This window comes from Priapulus caudatus, unplaced genomic scaffold (genome assembly GCF_000485595.1).
Source record: "Priapulus caudatus unplaced genomic scaffold, Priapulus_caudatus-5.0.1 Scaffold5, whole genome shotgun sequence".
Classification (NCBI taxonomy): Eukaryota; Metazoa; Priapulida; class Priapulimorpha; order Priapulimorphida; family Priapulidae; genus Priapulus; species Priapulus caudatus.
Genome location: NW_014577066.1, coordinates 336,234 through 355,167, shown reverse-complemented (window position 1 = coordinate 355,167; position 18,934 = coordinate 336,234). Strand labels below are relative to the sequence as shown.

At 45.4% G+C, this 18,934-nt stretch overlaps 2 protein-coding genes across 6 annotated transcripts in view; one reads left to right on the top strand and one right to left on the bottom strand.

Moving 5' to 3' along the window:
* Window positions 1-1,202: 1,202 nt before the first annotated feature.
* LOC106804787 (CCR4-NOT transcription complex subunit 6-like) lies at window positions 1,203-14,262 on the bottom strand. 4 transcript variants are annotated; one of them, XM_014806132.1, is made up of 13 exons: window positions 14,189-14,256; window positions 13,840-13,913; window positions 11,743-11,819; window positions 10,739-10,870; window positions 9,799-9,911; window positions 9,272-9,422; window positions 7,910-8,077; window positions 7,171-7,328; window positions 6,438-6,592; window positions 5,205-5,356; window positions 4,470-4,700; window positions 3,802-3,982; window positions 1,203-3,013 (listed from the first exon to the last, which is right to left on the bottom strand). In XM_014806132.1, the coding sequence occupies exons 3-13, from the start codon at window positions 11,792-11,794 to the stop codon at window positions 2,791-2,793; spliced, it is 1,716 nt and encodes a 571-aa protein (XP_014661618.1). In that variant the 5' UTR covers window positions 11,795-11,819; window positions 13,840-13,913; window positions 14,189-14,256; the 3' UTR covers window positions 1,203-2,790. The 4 variants fall into 4 exon arrangements, with proteins under 4 accessions (XP_014661618.1, XP_014661642.1, XP_014661626.1 ...); XM_014806156.1 differs by having other exon boundaries at window positions 10,739-10,855; XM_014806140.1 differs by lacking the exon at window positions 13,840-13,913 and having other exon boundaries at window positions 14,189-14,262.
* A 558-nt stretch (window positions 14,263-14,820) lies between these two features.
* Window positions 14,821-18,934, top strand: part of LOC106804815 (dual adapter for phosphotyrosine and 3-phosphotyrosine and 3-phosphoinositide-like) — a 9,659-nt gene continuing 5,545 nt past the window's right edge. For both annotated transcript variants that reach the window (XM_014806173.1, XM_014806165.1), the window contains exons 1-5: window positions 14,821-15,223; window positions 16,525-16,644; window positions 17,147-17,280; window positions 17,593-17,711; window positions 18,073-18,120. In XM_014806173.1, coding sequence (XP_014661659.1) covers window positions 15,153-15,223; window positions 16,525-16,644; window positions 17,147-17,280; window positions 17,593-17,711; window positions 18,073-18,120 — 492 coding nt within the window. In that variant the 5' untranslated portion in view covers window positions 14,821-15,152. The remainder of the gene's footprint in view (window positions 15,224-16,524; window positions 16,645-17,146; window positions 17,281-17,592; window positions 17,712-18,072; window positions 18,121-18,934) is intronic.

Here is an 18,934-nt window from a genome sequence, read left to right as displayed (position 1 = left end):
GTGCACATGGCGGATACTGCGCGACGCCCTCTCGGCGACGCCGTGGCGGCTGCGCAGCGGCGGCCACGGCGCCCCGGACGCGCTCTCACGTGCCGCGCACACAAGATTGCTCACAGTTGCTTATATCGGAGGGACGGGAGGCGCCATCCGATCACCTCCCGCCCATCCCCATCGGTCGCGTCGCGCCGCTACGCCGGCACTCGCTAAGCGAAAATCCGAGCGCCATCCGAATAGAAACGTTCCGGAGCCGAGACCGATGATCCCGCGCTCGCAGTGCCGTCAGACAGTGGCAGAGAGAGAGGCGCCACTCGCCGCTTCGACCTCGCCCGTACAACCTGCCTCCTGCCAACAACGGGAGTCAATAAACGGGAGCTGGCGCATCAGTCCGAGCGGGCGCGTCAGTCGGGTCGGTCGGCGGCTGCGGCCGCGACGGAGGCGACACCTGCCGCACGCTCGCGGGCGTACGTGCGACGTCTGAATCTCAGACGAACCGTTACGACTCCGCACTCCGCCAGCCTGCCTCGCACTCCCCCAACCCACCGCTAACGAGCCCACCCCGCCTTCCAGCGACGCGGAACGCGCGCGCGCTCTCGTGCGCGAACCACGACGGCCTACCGCACAGAAACAAACAGAAACCACCATCACTGTTCGGCGCCAGTTTACATAAGAGCCACGTCGTTAAGTCCAAAGGTAAGCAACCACACCGCGTACTTCTACAGTGAGCCGAATCCCTCCCCAACCCCCCCACCCTAACCCTACCCGCTACCCGAGGAACAACCACGCAGTCGGGCAAGTTCTCGTAGCATACATAATTCGTGCCAAAGAAAAGCACACCGCTACGCGGCGAACGCAGACTCGACACCACGCTCATGCACAACTCGGTAGAAGCACACTGCATCTCACCACCAGCACACTCACGAGATGATGACGAGACAGGCCTCCGCGACAGCGGACGTAGCGAGAACACCCGTGGGAGACGTGTGTCTTCCTCTCTCTCTATCTCTCTCCCCCTTTGTCATAGAAGGAGCATCATTGCCTTCCCCATCCCCCACGCGGTGTACGGTGTACGCAAATAAAAATGTCTACGATCTCGGGAAAACGAGCGCGGATAATCAGAGAACGAGTTCATTGATGCTGTCACTTCACACGTCAGATTACCTCTCAGTGATGACGATCGAAAAGAATACCACTAAAACATGGACTAAAAACTACAAAAAATTATCTCAATTTACATCTTCATCATCTGTACATACACACACGGCCTCGCTCATTCGACCTTCGTCTTTACCTCTCTCTTCACCATCGGTGGTGGCAACAATGTGATCGCCCAGCCACCGCATCCCAGGGCATTAAATGGCACCGTATACGGCGTTTAAAAATACTCTCTGGATGAAAATTAGTGTAGTTAAAAATTGTCATCTGATTTTAAAATTCACAAATTTACAATGTTCGTCGCATATACCGTGGCTAAGAGACAGCAGCAGCGGGTGTCCAAATGCCATCCGGTTGCCACCGAGTGACTGTGTGATCGTGGAGGGGATAAAACGATCTCACGAGCTCTTCACTCACCAACTGAGATCTGATCTTTGAATGACTGCGGAAGCACGCGCACTCACATGAACATGTGCACACGCACACACAGACGGGCACGCACACAGAAACCATGTACACATATGGCTAGGCACGCACGCGCACATGGAATATGTACACACATGGCTACGCACGCACGTCCATAGGGACCATGCACGCACAGACAAGTACGCACACGTGCATGCTCACATGAACACCTTAACATGCACAATACACATGGATACATGCACATATGTACACACGCACGCAAGCCCACGTGAGCACGCGCTACACACATGAACATATGCACAAACGAACGCGTATAGACACATGCATTTACGTAACTGGGTGACGTTACTCTTACATGGCAGTGTGATACACTGGACCGGTTGGACCCTCTATAAAATACATAATCAGAACAGTTCGCTTTGGCACTGACCAACATGGATGGACTAGCATTTCTCGTCACGGGAAATTTCCAGCGAATAACTAGGGGCGGCGGTTACGCGCCGCCCATGCCCAAATTTGACCAATAACAATCTGGATGAGGATGTCTAGGGGGTGCTGACACCATTTTAAAATGTCTTCTTCACCTAGTAGTAGTCGCATATATACATCGGCCGGTGACAACCGCGTAATTTACAGTGCGTAAAACAGCAGCGAGGCGAGACACGCAGCAGAGCGGCGCGCGTGGGGTGCGACGAGCACCTGTACAAAGTTTACAAAATCCAAGCTTCGAATCCTGGCCGCTGCCGCCACCGCTACTGCCCGAGGCGTGCGTGCGTGGGTGCGTGCGTGCGTGCGGGTGGTACCCTCCCTGCTCGCGTTACCGCGGGGTGGGTTGCGCGACCGGCAACGCGACGGCGCGTCGAATTCACGTCGCACGCCGCCAAACGATGCCGAACGCCCGCTTGCGCTACAAATAGTGACGCAAGAGGACTCAGCGCGTGTAGCGGCACCGCGCGCCGACAGGAGGGACCCCACAGAACGCAGTTGTAGGAAGAAACCAGCCAGGCACGCGCACGTTGGTGCGCGTAACCGCGCCCCGGGGCTGCGACGCACGACGACGCCCCGAGCACGTGCGCGGGAGAGAACCGGCCTCGCGCACGCGCTCGCGACGCGGGGGTAGAAAAAACACGAACGGGAGAGAACGACGACGATCCGCAGTCACTCAGGGCAAGGGCAATTTACACGGGGGCGCCCCCTGGCGTTCTCCTGCTACTATCGGTGGACGGCGCGCGTCAGGCCGTTCGGCGGCGACTGCGCGGGATGCATCTCAAACTCGACGAGTAGCGGGAAGTGGTCGGACGGCACGTGCGGGTTCGGGCATCCGACCACCTTGTTCTCCCTGAACCACAGCTCGTCGATGGGGCCGAGCAGGCCGAGCTGCTTGAAGTGCTGCCGCGAGTAGAAGATGTAGTCGATGATGCCCTTGAAGTCGTACCTGCCGGAGAAGAGACGACGCGAGACACGGTGAGTGTGACGTGGCGATAGGGGTGGCGTCACAGCGAGCTTGACATCAGGGCGAGTGTGACGTGGCGGTGAGCGTGGCATTACGGTGAGTGTGACGTGGCAGCAAGAATGACGTGACAGCAAGGGTGACGTGCTGGTAAGTGATGTTACGGTGTATGTGGTGTGGTAGCAAGGGTGACATGGCTTTGTGTGCATCATATCTTACCATTACCAATACGTGAACAAACTCCTGCCTCGAAAGATTTATTGCCTCTCAGACCAGTCTCCGAAATAAGTCTGATACCCCCGGCAGCCAGTCTACCAAATGTGGACTACAGTACAAACACTAGCTATAGTAAAATCTGTAAAAATGACCCAGTCCTGTTCAAAAGCTACCCATCGTGCACTTGGGGATGGGGTCCTACTTCCAACAGTGTCTCAAATAATAAACTCGTGTATATCTTCAGCACATTAAAATTGTAATTATCATTGGCAAAATGTGGATACAACAACCGTGTGCTCAATTTCGGACACTTTCCAGGACCAAATATAATAATAACCCATTTTTCAAGTCTTCCAGGACCATGGCCCATTTTCCGGATGTCGAAAAAAATATCATTCTAAAATTCCAGAACTTTCTGGGTTTTCCAGAATCCAGAATAACCCTGTGTCACCCCCACGTAGCAGTGGTCACCTTCAATCATAACTTTGCAGTGGCACCGCGCAACGTTCAGTACAGTGTCGCAATTTCGAACCCCATCTCGCAATGACGCGACTCACGTGTAGTTTGTGTAAGGCATGATCTCGTTGTCGTACGCGCGCTCCAGCTTGAAGGAATGTGTGAAATCGTCCAGATTCTTCTCCGTGCTGCTGAGCTTGCGCAGCACCGTCGAGTAGCTCAGGTCCTTGAAGTCGGCGTGGGTGATGCCCACCTTACCCGACCGCAGAAACTCGACAACCCCTGCAAGACACGAGCGGGCGCACTGTTGCTGTTACTGTTTAAACACAGGCGCGTGGAGGTGCATGAGTGAGATAGGCAGAGGTTGAGAGAGAGAGAAAGAGAGAGAGGAAGAGAGAGAGAGAGAGAGAGAGAGAGAGAGAGAGGAGGAGAGAGAGAGAGAGAGAGAGAGAGAGAGAGAGAGAGAGAGAGAGAGAGAGAGAGAGAGAGAGAGAGAGAGAGAGAGAGAGAGAGAGAGAGAGAGAGAGAGAGAGAGAGAGAGAGAGAGAGAGAGAGAGAGAGAGAGGGAGGAGAGGGAGAGGGAGAGAGAGAGAGGCAGAGAGCAAGAGCGAGAAACAGAGAGAGAGAGAGAAAGAGAGTGCGAGAGAGAATGTTGTGTGACAGAGGTATTCCCACGAATCAAAGCCTTCGTTCCCGTGAATCTGCCCCTGCACTGAACCTCACGCCTCGGACCTCTCACTCCCCCCCCCTCCCGCACACACACACTCACCGGAGTCCGGCAAGGAGTTGAGATCGCCGCAGAGCAGGGTGGGTATGGTGTTCGGGTCGGCCGTGTGCGAGCCGGGCCGGAAGCTCTGCGACTCCTCGGCGATCGTCTTCAGCTCCGACATCAGCATCATCGTCTGGATGAGTTTCACGTCGCAGTACTCCGGGTCCCAGTGCATGTGCGCGGTGCAGATGAGCACCAGCTGGCGCGCCTGCGCGGGGTCTGGCGGCAGGCCTGCAGTTACAAACAACTCGTCAGCAACGGCCGACGGTCGAAGCTTCGTAGACTTCACTTACTTTCACTCATACTCTTGGTGCTCCGGTGGGACATAAGGCCGTCGAAGCTTCGTACGCCCGAGGTGAAACCTTTCTTCCTTGGACTTTTACAGGACATTTCGCGGACTCGGAAATTCCATTTTCCGGACCACGAGATTCAATCGAAATGCAATAAAATCTGTCTACCTAGATGCCAATTTTGTATGTTGCTATTAACTTTTATCGAGCAAACTCTTGCCTCAAACAAGGTTTAATTCTTATCGACAGTAGAGAAGGCGTATAGCCTAATAATAATAATAAGTTTAAAATACTGAGGGTATACCTCAGTATTTTAAACTTATTATTATTATTAGTAAAATATACACAACGTCGATGTGCCTTAATTTCAAGAATTGCTAAAGACTAAACATCTAGGACCTTCTACGACCACAGCGCTCGATTGACACTCCCGGCACTGGCTCACCGTTCTCGAATATTGCTTCTTTGGTTTCTAGCAATGCTGCGAGGCCGATGTTGTCCTTGGTCATCACGCGATTGAGCATGTCATCGGAACCCTCGGCGTTCGCCATCGCCAGCTGGTTAAACTCTACAAGGTGCTCCTTCACCAGTGAGAACCTAACACAGCGAACACACAATTATTAATAAACCATGATACTATTAATATTAATATTTAATTCATATGTAAATATATAATAACTTCACTAGCGACCTCGAGCTTTCAACTTATACTAAATTTTGCTTATACAGGGATGAGATTAGATAATTTAATTTTCAGCTGACATTTTAATTAGCAAACAGAGGAGCGAGCAATGCGAGGACCGTAGGTCATTTTTTTTAAAGAATGGTGCAATTTGGTGCATTCTAAGCTATTCTGAACAAATTATAGGAGACTCTTGAATCATCCTTTCTCAGTTGTCAAAGAGGAAGACCAAACGATACTAATAATAGCAAATTGGGGGGGGGGGCTCAAAATAGGGCAAGTTTTGTTATTAAATGTCTAGACATAATGATATTTTTTATGTTCCACGTCGCCTTGCATTGTTTTACTCAGACATAAGCTGCCTTACTGCGACCGAGATTTGAATGAAAAAAACACAATGCGAATGGAAGCAATCAGTGGCATAGTCATGCACAGAACATACGAAGCAACATGTAAACCCGGCCCCCCAGGGCCAGGCATACGTCGTTACGTGATCAGCTACCTCAAATGTTTGCCCCTCTACTGCAGCCTGTGAACGAGAATTTTCTTTTCTGGTACGACGAAAACAGATACACTGTATACTTCGCTGTCAGCCTACTGTCTACCTCCTACAGATATACAGTCAGGTGCTGTGAGGGGTATAATAATTAAATTGTTACATTGTTACCGCCCTCCCAATTTCCTCAACGAATTTAGACGTTTCACAAAATCGACCCCTGGGACTGTCAAATCCGCGGATTTCCGCGGATCCGCAGAAGAATCTCATCCCTGCTTATATTCACTTATATTTAATGTATAACTTTACAAATATAAATTGTATTATATTACTCATTTTACTATTATTATAATGTTACTGATATTTTACAGTGTGTATGTGTGTGTGTGTGTGTGTGTGTGCATATGTATCTATACTATATCGAATTACTATTATGTTCTCGTCTCAATGGCATCGCGTGAAATAAATGTCTCGTGCAATGTAGGAACAATGCCACGTACTTTGATGTTCTATAGAAGATTGCACAACCATCTACAAATTTTCGTTCAGACTCCAGCATAGTCTTTGCTCGAGACTTTGGCGAAAAAATGCCATCGTATCCGTCCCGCTTGAGCTCAGGCAGGAAGAAATTGTAAAACTGATCCGTTTCGACCTCCTGCATGATAGAAAACGTCAGGTGAGAATCACAGGCGAGTAAGGCCTAAGATAAAATATTGCTTGTTTCCCCTTTACCGACCGACTCGCCAAAACGCTGCTACTCGACACATTTTATTGGCCGATTAAAACAAAACAAAAATTATTTCGTTTTGCCAAAAAAAAAATTTCATTTGTTCCGCAAAAACATATACACAAAACAGAATATACAATATACATATGCACATCTTGTCAAAACAAAATAAAAAATAATTTTCACCTACCTACCTACTCGGTACCCTGAGAGGCGAGTAGGTAAAGGAAAAACAAAAAAAAATTTAAGGGTGGCCTAACCAAGCCAACACAAGATGCAAACAGGTAGTCCGGGTAAAGCAAAAAAATGCAGCTCCACGCAAACACAAGCCACCTTAACATAGGCACAAAAATACAGACTTGCTATTTATATATCATATCTAGATATCACCCAGGGAACAGCTGACTATGTTAATGATGTGACGGCCAGTTATCGGGATAGCTCGCTGGTATTTATAATTAAAAGACTAAAGTTTACACTTCCGGCCAAGAGAGAGCAGCACTGACCTGCAAGCTGATAATGTCGGCCGCGTACTGCCTGATATCCTCCATGATGCCTTTTCGCCGGTATTCCCAGTTGAGCGCCCAGCTCGGGCAGTAGCCGTAGATCTGCCGTGTCGCGTACTTGTCGCAGAGAACGTTGTAGCACATCACCGTGAACACCGCTGCGAAGGGAAGGCGGTTAAAAAACAAGCACTCAAGCATGTCTGCCGAAAAACACAGCCATCATGCCAACTTCCGACAGGCGCATCTTTGCCATGGAGTCGATCAACACATGACACTCATCCTATATTTTTTAGCCGCATGCCACCAAGTAAACAGTCTCCCTCTCTTTCCGTCCCCTTACTTCCAACTCCCTTCCCTTCCCTCCGACTTTCTTCCAACTACTTGCCCTTTCCTCTGCCTTCCTTTCCTTTTATTCAGATTCTCTCCCCTTTCGTCCCGACTCTCTCCTCTTCCGTCTGCGTATAACACCCCTCTGACACCCCTCTCATTTAAAGACTCCCTTCCCTTTCGTCCCGACTCCCTCCCCTCTCATCCCGACTCTCTCCTCTTCCTTCTGTGTGTAACACCCCTCTGACACCCCTCTCCTTTCCCCGTGCACAGCGGGGGTACGCGGTGGGGGCTGCACTCACCGCTGATGTGCGCTCGCTCGCCTTGCACGGCAGGGGTAGGGGGGGGGCTGCACTCACCGCTGGTGTGCGCTCGCTTGCCTTGCACAACAGGGGGGGGGGGCTGCACTCACCGCTGGTGTGCGCTCGCTCGCCATTCTCGGTGACGACCCACTGCCGCGTCGTCGGCTGCACGGCGTTCACCGTCAGGTGGTCGAGCATGTACGTGAGCAGCTTCACCGTGCCGTTCGGCTCGCTGTAGATGCTGAGAATCTCGGCCGAGAGTGGGTTGCCCTTCAGTCCTGCAACACGGACGCCCGACCGTCGGTCAGTCAGCAGCAGTCTCTGCCGACTCCTTGCTCCCCCTACCCCCATCCGAGTCCCTCGTCTCCCGTCCGCATTATTACCCTTTCCTCGGTCCTCTTCCCCTTTCCTCGGACCTCTTCCCCTTTCGTCGTATGAGTGCGTGATGAGGGCCCGTGCTTGCCACCTCAGCGGGGGCAGCACTTGCAATCAGGGGGCCGTTGTCAGAAACATCGTAAAGTTAATGCTAATGGTAATGCTAAGATAACACTTACGACTAATGTTAATATTACGAGAGGGGCGTTGACAGAAACACATCGCAGCTATTAGAAAACTTACGATAACAGGAACTTCATCACAAGGCTGCTGATTGGATGAGAATCGATCACAAAATTCAAATTGATGAAAAACGACGCGGTCAGGCATTTATTCTGCACAACAAGACAGATTCTCACACTGTAACACGAGATGCGAGAGTCGTGCCAAGTGGCAGCCATTTAAAACAAAAGAACAAATGCCAATACGCCATTTGTAAATGTTTTGTTTTGTTTTATGATCGGTAGATAATTAATGTTTTTGACGTGTTTTAAAAGAAAAACACATTTTACTCATTATTATAAAATATAATATCACTATAATTGTAATTCGTAGTGTAAATGTGTTATTTTCATCTTAATATTAAAGTTACGAGAGGGTCTGGGCTCTCATAATGTTAAGAGAATATTTTCGAGGATTTTTCATTCTCGTATCTTTCTCGATGTTTCTGTCAACGGTTTACGAGTGGAAGTTAATGTTAAGACTAATGTTAAGACTAATTTTGTTTCTGACAACGGGCTCCAGTCACGGAATTAAAACTAAAGAGACTTCAACATTGAAAGAAAGCAATGGAGGGTCAATAACAAAATTAAGGTAAAGAGAGAAGGGCTACGATTTGTTAGGGCTGCTTATCTTAGAGGGGGGGGGGCGCTTACTAAGTACCTAAATACAGTATTAGCAAAACAACTTGGCCCCAACTAAATCCTAGCAATAACTTAATACAACTAATAACTTCATACAAAATTAAATATGGGCAATTGATTAAATATTTTTTTATTTAATTTATAACATTTAATTCATTCATTTATTCAATATAGAATAAATGCACCGTACGGGGTGGCTGTGGCACCAGTCGTAAGTGCGAGAGAGCAACTCACCGAAGTTCTGCAGCTGGAAGAGCTTGCCTAGCTCGTAGGGCAGCACGCGAAGGTAGTTGTTGTTTAGTAGCAGCTCCCGGAGCATGATCATGTTGCCGAGCTCGAACGGTAGGCTCCGCAACTTGTTCGACGACAAATCCAGGTACGTCAACTACAAGAACAGCAGCGGGAATGAAGACGAGCACAGGTGCGCCTACAGTTACAAGCGCGGGCTCGATCGCAACCATAGGTCAGTAGGTAACTTGTGGCCATTTCCATTTTTGCCAAAAAGTGGATGTGGCTCGAATGTAGGTCAACTGGCGTGCTCCAAAATAGGACGTTCAAACCTCTCCCATAGGAGTAACAACTATATGCAATTTGAAACATGTGGGTCAAACAGTTCTTGAGTTATCGTTGACCGTAGCGAAATGTTTACGGACGGACGGACGTACGACACCTCATGGCAATAGCTCATCTTGACGATGTCAAGGCGAGCTAAAAATGTCCTGACGAGGCACGCAAAACAAATGCGTGCGACAAGAACTCACGTAAGATAGTCGGCAGATCTCTGGCGGAATGCGTGATAGATTGTTGTCATTCAGGTATAGGGATGTCAGGTGTTGTAACTTCCACAGCTCAGGGCTGAGGTTCCGGATCGTGCCTGCCACGATACAGCGCAGTGCGAATGAGCAACCGCTAGTTAAAGGATTTATTGCAAAATCATTACTCCAAAACGCACAATCCGAAAGAAAATATAGCTAAATATAGTCTCACCTTATAGCGAATATATTACTGATTACACCAACTTGAAAAACACTAAGCATTTATGCTGTTATACCATAGAAAATTGGAATTGAACACGCCGTAACACCATGGCATAATTGATTATAGCGACAATGAATTTGCAAATTACGCCTTAGTTTACCAACAAGTTACAAATTCAGCCATTGTGCACCTAATTCAAACAAAAGGGCAGCTGATTTTGTGTAATTTACTCCGTTTCTATTTTGAAATTGGCCAATAGCTAGAGATATCGCGAAATAGTCTGAGATTCACAAGAAATGGTGGCAGTAATAAAAATGAGTAATTAAAACACGAATTTTGCATGTTTTGGTGAATATAGCCCAGTACGAAGGTTCTAAGACATGTGAGCGTTACTCAAGCAATAACGGTAAGTGTCGCAAAAGTGGGGAAAACATGAGACTGGTTGGAAATTATGTTAGAAATCCAGGCTTTCATAATGCTTCAGTGGTATCAGACTTGCCACGAATACAATAACTTACACGCAAGCCGTGAATATATGTGGCGGGATTAAATACGACCAAACCTAACTTTTAGCACTAAGCTCTGCCCTAAAAAGATGTTAAAAGCCTAACCGTGATCTCTAGTTCTGCCCATAAAAAACGTTATCTCTATTTCTGCTACAAAAGATGGTCAATGCCTACCTGTGACCAATAGTACTGCCCTAGAATATGTCAACCAGTCTACCTGTAATTTCTAGTTCTGGCCAGTATGACTTCTTGCCTGCGAGTGCATCCTCAGTCGACATGAGCGTGTGTAGGCGCCGTGGATTCGGTGGCTCATACTTCTTGTTGTAGGATATTCCTAAAAGAAAAACAACTGCGAATATCAACCAGGAACAGATGTGTGAACATCTGTCCCAAAGAGACCAATATGAACTTTACAAATAGAAGAGGAACAGAGATATAAATCTAATGGCACATTCCGATCGAACGCGGAAGGAGAGTTCCTATACCTGAGCACATCTGCACAGGAGCAGAATAGTCATTGAATTTAAAAAAGAACAGGGAAGAAACAATTGACAATGAACTATCTCCCTATCTACTCAAGTATGTTTTCTTTTACAATCACGTCGATTCCTGGCAGGTCAAATGCAAGTATGGCACGTACGCTACCTAATGGGCACTTTTATTCAGAGATGACAGTATGACATGTGTCATACTTGTACCATATAATCAGAATACAATTTACAAATGAATTGATCTGCACCAAGCAATGCAGAAGAGAATCAGCACACCATGATTAATTCTTGCTGCCATGCAAAACATTCAGCCACCTGGCAATGATTTCTTGTTTGTGCTAACAACACAATGAATTTCACAACCCATACCTATAGTATATAGTCACATAGAATAATGAACATATACCAGAGTTTCTTCTGAGGGGAAAACTAGACAAAGGAGGTAATGCCCAGTTTGGGGAAAAATGCGCATGATGGATACAAATACAGGATGTATTGATATACTTATAGGTACATAGATACAGGATATACTTATCAGTAAATACAGGAACATTTTCACAACAGCGATGTTAAATTTGACAAAGGCAGTGCGCCACTGTGCCTCAGCTGCCTCTTATGTATAAGAAACCTTGTATACAAGTGGTACTTGGCAGCCCTAGATTGTAACGGATCTGTCACTTTATGGGAAACAAGAAATTGTCTAGGGATGACCCAATAATGTAATACTCACTTCCTTGGTTGGAACCTTGGTCCATTGGAGACATTCTGCACCAGGTCCCCATCACTTGTTGCCGTTCACCTTATTTCCTATAACAAATAAAATGCTTAATATTATATTCTAGTATTAGAAAAGTATATCTTATAGTTGAATTATCAATTCTTTCCCACAAATACTTGTTTGTGATCAGATTCCTAATTCTATCATACAGTATCCAACATAAATAAATCATCTCACTATAATACTTTAGTTAATTAACCAGTGATCAGGGGCAATACCTGAATGCTGCTGGGCCCTATTAGGCAAACATAACTTACTATACATTTAACTAAATTCATACATGAAATGCATAAAGACCAGTTGTAACCATACACTGATACCAAATAGGGTTCAAACTGACATTCTAGTCTGCAGAGATTGGGATTTGAGAGATTGGGATTTGCACGGGAGTTTTTGCCAAATGTAAATGTCAGTTGTAATTTTTTTCGGTGATGCACATCAAACCATTGACACAGAAATTCCTTCACAACCTTCCACACTCCATCCAGGTTGTGCTATTGTTACTTCTTATGATATCTCGCTTAAAATTAAATACAAATTAAATGCACGTGGATTATATTTAACATCTAAAATCTGTGCACCCTGTACCTGTGCAAGATCTCACTGTGGCCTTCCATGCTCTGCAAACTTACAGACGTTAGTATACGATGTTGTCAAAATTCCATCAGGTTTGAAATAATATAAGGCCGTGGCTACGCGTCCGGACATCCATCTCACACAGTGATCTTGCCACACGTACACGCATGATTGCGCAACGGGACGCTCTGCTGATTGCCGAGTGTGTGTGAGAGAGAGAGAGAGAGAGAGGTGTGTGTGTGTGTGTGTGTGTGTGCACGTGCGTGCATGTGATAGAGAGAGACAGGGTTCTCCCTACGTTGCGCAAACGGGGCGCAAGCGCCCCGTTTGGAAAAACTCCCCCCTGTTTCAATCGTTGCGCCCCGTTTGAAATACCTCCGCCCCGATTAAATTCCACCACAATAAAAGTTTGACAGCGCGGGAATCGATCGTCAAGAATTCCCATTTGACCAGGACCACCGACGCGTGTATTTTTACCGTACCACGCATGCACTGCAGACCATACACAAGTACAAACAGTTAACCTGTACCGAACCCAACACTAACTGTACACCAACTCGGCTATCATATATATACAAGAACCCCAAATACCGTCTATGGTGTGGTGGCGATTTTACGCATTAATTAGTGGTACGGTAAAAAAACACGCCCCGGACCCCCCTAGTTTCCCCTCCCTTCCCCCGCTCGCCCCCTCCCCCTCGCCCCTGTTTCAATTTCATGCTGGGGAGAACGCCTGAGGAGGGAATGTTTATGTGTTGTGCAGCCGATGCGTGCATGTGATAGAGAGAGGGAATGTGTATGTGTGTGTCACGCGTGAGAGAGAGAGGTGTGTGTGTGTGTGTGTGTGTGTGTGTGTGAGAGAGAGAGAGAGAGAGAGAGAGAGAGAGAGAGAGAGAGAGTGTATGTGTGTGTCACGCGTGAGAGAGAGGTATGTGCGTGCGTGTGTGTGTCTGTGTGTGTGTGAGAGAGAGAGAGAGAGCTATAGGTGTGTGTGTGTGTGTGCGCAAGAGATAGAGAGGGAGAGAGAGAGCTGTGCGTGTGTGTGTGAGAGGGAGAGCGAGAGAGGACGGATGAAAGGATAGACAGCAGCAGTGCATATATTTTACGGGAAGGCTATATTGTATATTTTCGTCAATCAGCAGAGCGTCCCGTTGTGCAATAATGCGTGCATGTGAGTGGATGTCCGGACGCGTAGCCTGGAGGCTAGGCGACTGGTTCCGGACGCGTAGCCACTGCGATAATATAAACGGTAACAGCTGAGAAAATCGAGCGTTAATATTTATGGGAAACCAAGCGCTAAGTTTTTTGAGTAAATGACGATTAATTGAGAAATGCATGTGAATACCGTGAACGCATACGCTATTGTTAACTTAATATAATTTTGCATCAACTTGTAGGCCTATATCATGTATATATCTGGCTATCTGTAGCGGCCTATAACACAACAATTAAGAAGAGGGTAGACTGTGTCACCTTTTGACGTTTTGTCATTGACACCCAACATGCGGAAACGTTGTATTTTCCCAATAGATTTAGTGATGCAGGGCCTAGAGAAGAACATACATAAATAACGTAGATAGTAATAAAATTAAATTATAATAGGCCTAGTCAGCCAAGTCACTAGTGATACATCATATGTGCAAGTTTACTGTTCATGTGTTCGGCCAATCAACAATGCAACTTCTAGTTGCGCATCAACCTTTTAAATCTTTATCTGAATAGCGTTTAACGAGTTATTATTTATAACAGATGCCTGCTGATGCACGGTCCGACTTATAAGCTGTGGGGTTTTATTAAAACGCACATGTTTGACGAAACTTACCACTTTTTCTCACATTTTCGTCAAAACAAGGGCAAATATGGCCGACGACGAGCAATCTATCACCTGATTGGAGGGATAATATTTAACAATATTTGGCCTCAAAAATTGCCCTAAACTGCTTTAAAAATATTACTGTACTTTGATTTACATTGAGGATTTGTTATTATTACAATTAAACACACGTGTAAGGCGGTTTTTGCATCAAATCGGCATTGGAATTATTAAACAAGTGAGCATTGCAATGAATTATGTAGGTGTATGAGTTTTTGATAAGTGATAATGATAGAGGTCACGGAAAAATCGTAATGACTTCTAACCCGTTGAATAAAATTTGTGAAAAGGTGCATACTTAATTTATATAAAAGGAAAGTGAGCTATGCAAACTAGCTGGAACGGAAACCAATCTAACCGGCAACAAGTTCACAGGAAAATTCGTATTACATGACCGTCTTACGCACAGGCACTTGAAGCATATCAACTGTAAACATACGGCGCCGCCATTGCGCGTACACTAACACATATATATTGAGCACACTAATACATATATATAACTCAATATATATGTGTTAGTGTACGCGCAATGGCGGCGCCGTATGTTTACAGTTGATATGCTTCAAGTGCCTGTGGTCTTACGTGACACGTGTGACGAAGTGCTTGTTGCCTGTGACTGTCTCATCATCATAACAATCGGCCAGTCATATATCGAATACAGGCAGACTACAATGCGCCTTTGCTGCTATGTAATACAGAGGCAAAGTGACATAATCCTGTTTACGTAGTCACCGCAGTAGAAGGCTGCTAGTGCTAGTCAGAGTGAGATAGTTTAATTTGTATTCTGTTACTGTTAGTGACAGTGTTACTCACTGTTACATTCACTCAGTGATTCACTGATTCAGTCACACGACGACCTTGGAATTAGTCAATTACTCCCCGGAACTAAGACAAGAGTTTGGAAAAAAGGCAGATGGAGGAAGCGTGTTCTGGTCAGCCATCGAGCTTATGCAGTGGCTCAAACAAAGACATATCAACTTTGGGGTATGTGGTTCTTTCACACAACCTCTCACAACTCAAGCACTAGTCTATAATTAGACCCCACCCACACATTCATTGACTCAATGAGTATATAATGCAATATTACACTACATACTAATAGTAAAGTAATTAGAAGTGGCATTTAATTCCATTGTGAGCTTGAAGCACGTTGTAGAACCTAAACCAACTGCTCTGATATGTGATTCAGTAATCATTTTTTGCAAAAGTGACTTGTTATGAAATAGCATCAAAATTCAAATGTCATATGTGTTATTTTCGGTACATATGGTACATCCTATTCATAGTAGATAGATAATTATATATATTTAGCAATTTAGGGCGAATTGATCACAGTCTCAAAGTTACAGCTCATCCTATGTAACCCTTTATCCTGTCACAGGCTGACTCTGATGGGCCAAAGGCTACATGTGTAGAGCTATCTCCAAGTCAATTGATCTTAGCATGTACATATGATAACATTTTATGAGTCCCTAGAATTTCACATTGAGGTGATGGTAGTCAGATCACAAATGATTAGATGTATGCATATACAGTAAACAGAACACTCGCAATTTTTTGTAACCAACATGTTTTTAACGACTGGTATCTGTGTTGAATGAAAAAAAACTGCTGTCAGCTGTCGAAAATGTCAGATAATTAGTACCCAGACTGCTTCCTCTTCCAGATTGTGAACCAAACAAATCGTTGGTTATATATCCCTTTATAGACAGTCTACAGTATGATGTGGTCTAGTGGTATAAGTCCTACTGCAGTCTACACTGCTGATAATTAGATGATAAAAACTCACGAGGCCTGACTTGGCAGCACTCTGCGCTCGATCACATGAGCCTGCAGTGAGCTGTTCACCATCCAGCTCGGCATTCTAGTGGGTTTACTCTAACTAGGGCAAAGTGGTGATGATCTCTCCCACTCCCCAGCAGGAGGAGCGAATCTAGGGATTGTATAATTGCTGTAATGATATAAATTATTTAGATTCTGCTGATATTGTCTGAATATTGCAATATACACACAGTCAAAACTGTGTTACTGCCTCTGTCAGTGGCCACTTCTGCTGAACAACCGCACGTTCATGAAGGCCACTATTGGTAGTTCCCTTGAAAGGCAGTTATACAGTGAAACCATTACTATAGAGCTGCAAGTTGCAACCTGTTCATAAGTGCCACTTTTGGTATCTCCTTTGAGTGGTTGATGTATATACAGGTTTGACTGTGTACTGAAAACAACAAGCTATTGTTAAACAAATTACACGACTACCCATTACATGAGAGCACTTTTTACTACAGATGGTTTCACGGGGATGTTCCAAGGAATGTTGCTGAAAGCTTGTTGCTACGCAATGGCGTGGATGGCTCTTACCTCATAAGAAACAGTAGTTCACCGGGAGAGTACGCCTTGTCTGTACGGTAAGCTTACTGCTGTGTGAAAGGTAGGCGTGTGTGTCTGCAAAGCGTGTACATACATCTGTGCATAAGATCAGCATGTACCTATTTGTATGGTAACTTTATCAGGTCTGTTTAAAAAGTAGGACTACATTTCTTTGTAAAGTAGGTATATTCCTTCCTATTGGTGTATGACTGACTGTACTGCCACTTTGCACACACCTGTCTGTTGCAACCTGCCTATCTATGTGTGTGTCTGTCTGTCTGTCTGCTTGTCTCAGGGTCTGTCTGTTTGTCTGTGTGTCTGTCTGCCTGCCTGTCTGTCTTGTCTGTGTGTCTATCTGTCAAGTAACAAGTCAACTGACTGTTGTAACTTGTGTATGTGTGTAATGTCTGCAAGCACCTTCCTGTTGTAACCTACCTCTGTATGGCAAGTAGGCGCACTGTCCTGACTGTCGTGGGCATACACCTGTCAGCCATTATCGATGCTCTAACAGTAGTACTAGCGTACTTCAAATGTGTGCAGGTGCAAAGATGCGGTGAAGCACTTCAAGATTCAGTGGGATGGCAGGGAGTACAGGTTTGGCATGGGCGTCTTCGACAACATACAGGACTTTGTCCAACACTTCACGAGTCAGCCTCTTATAGGGGGCGAGTCAGGTTTGTCACGCATGCCAGGCCGCCGCTTGCAGTGTCAATGTGAAAATTTTGGCGAAAACGTTGCAAACTGTTACTACAATAAGCACCTTTTTGTACTTTGCCGTTGTACTGTTCAGAGGGGTCTCGGTTGATTATATGCTTAGTGAATTGGGTTGTTTAGCAATATAACATGCCTTCTTGCATATCCCACAGCAGTATAAACATGTTGTGATCTGATTATCTTTAAGAGATATTTTACAAGCTGTGAAAGCATTATGCGCTTAATCAAATTTCAAGACTACCCCGTACTTACACGTCTGATTATCCACTCAGGTGTACTGACAGTGTTGAAGTTTCCATATCTTAAAAATGCAAAGGAGCCAGCAGAAGTGTTTGAACTCATCAAGATGCACAGAGAGCTGCCCATCTCAGAACTGAAGCCGAGTAGCTCAGTAAGTAGTTTGTTGTGTGGTGATTCATGCGATGCGTCATGCAAGGGTGCTGTCACAATAGTCACATAATTCGAGTGTGTTTAGAAATATCGGTTGCGACCGACCGAGCTCCCTGTGATAAATTTGTAATCTTTTGTGAGTAAGCAATTCATAGTGATAACGTTTCTGATACTACAGGAACAAATTTGTCAGCTCAGTGCAAAGAATCAGCATGCAGGGCTAACTATATCCGTGTAAGTGCTCTTGACGTTGCTACGAGAGTGCGGAAGCCTTTGTGCCAATGGATGTACTTTCTGTGCAGCTATGTGTAGTATTCATGCAGAATTTCTGAAGAGATTCACATAAGTATTATCTTTTGCAGATTGATTATAAGGATGGGTACTTGACAAAACTTGGTGGGAGTGTGAAGGTAAGTTAATCCCCTGTATGTAGATGCAATTAAGATGCGATTGGTGGTTAAGGGTTATCTGATTGTTTGCACTGTATTGGAATAGTCACCACATAGGTCTACACCGCAGCACATTTATGAGTAAACGTGCGAACAAACACGGAATGATTACATATGGATATATATGTATATGTATGTATGTATGAATATATATATATATGCATATATCACGGTATATTATACTGCGGGGTTGTAGGTACACTGCAGTGTGTAATATAGTTATGATGGAGGTGTAATACAAGTGTAATGCTGGTATCATGCAGGATCGATATAGGTGTAATACAGGGGGCCGTTGTCAGAAACATCATAAAGTTAATGCTAATTTATAATTTAGTGTTAATGCTAAGATGACACTTACGACTAATGTTAATGTTACGAGAGGAGCGTTGACAGAAACACATCGCAACTATTAGAAAACTCACGATAACAGGAACTTCATAATTTGATGTCACAAGGCTGCTGATTGGATGAAAATCGATCACAAAATTCAAATTCATACACATTTATTGTACATCACAGTAATTTATGCATATTATGATGGCTAACCACATATAAATAATATTTGATGTAAAACGACGTGGTCATGAATTTATTCTGCACAACAAGACAAATTCTCACACTGTAACACGAGACGCGAGAGTCGTGGTAATTAAAACGAGAACAAATGCCATACGCCATTTGTAAATGTTTTGTTTTGTTTTATTAGCTCATCTGACATAGTCAGATGCAGCTTGTAGAATCGCTTGATCGTCCGTCCGATCGTCCGATCGTCCGA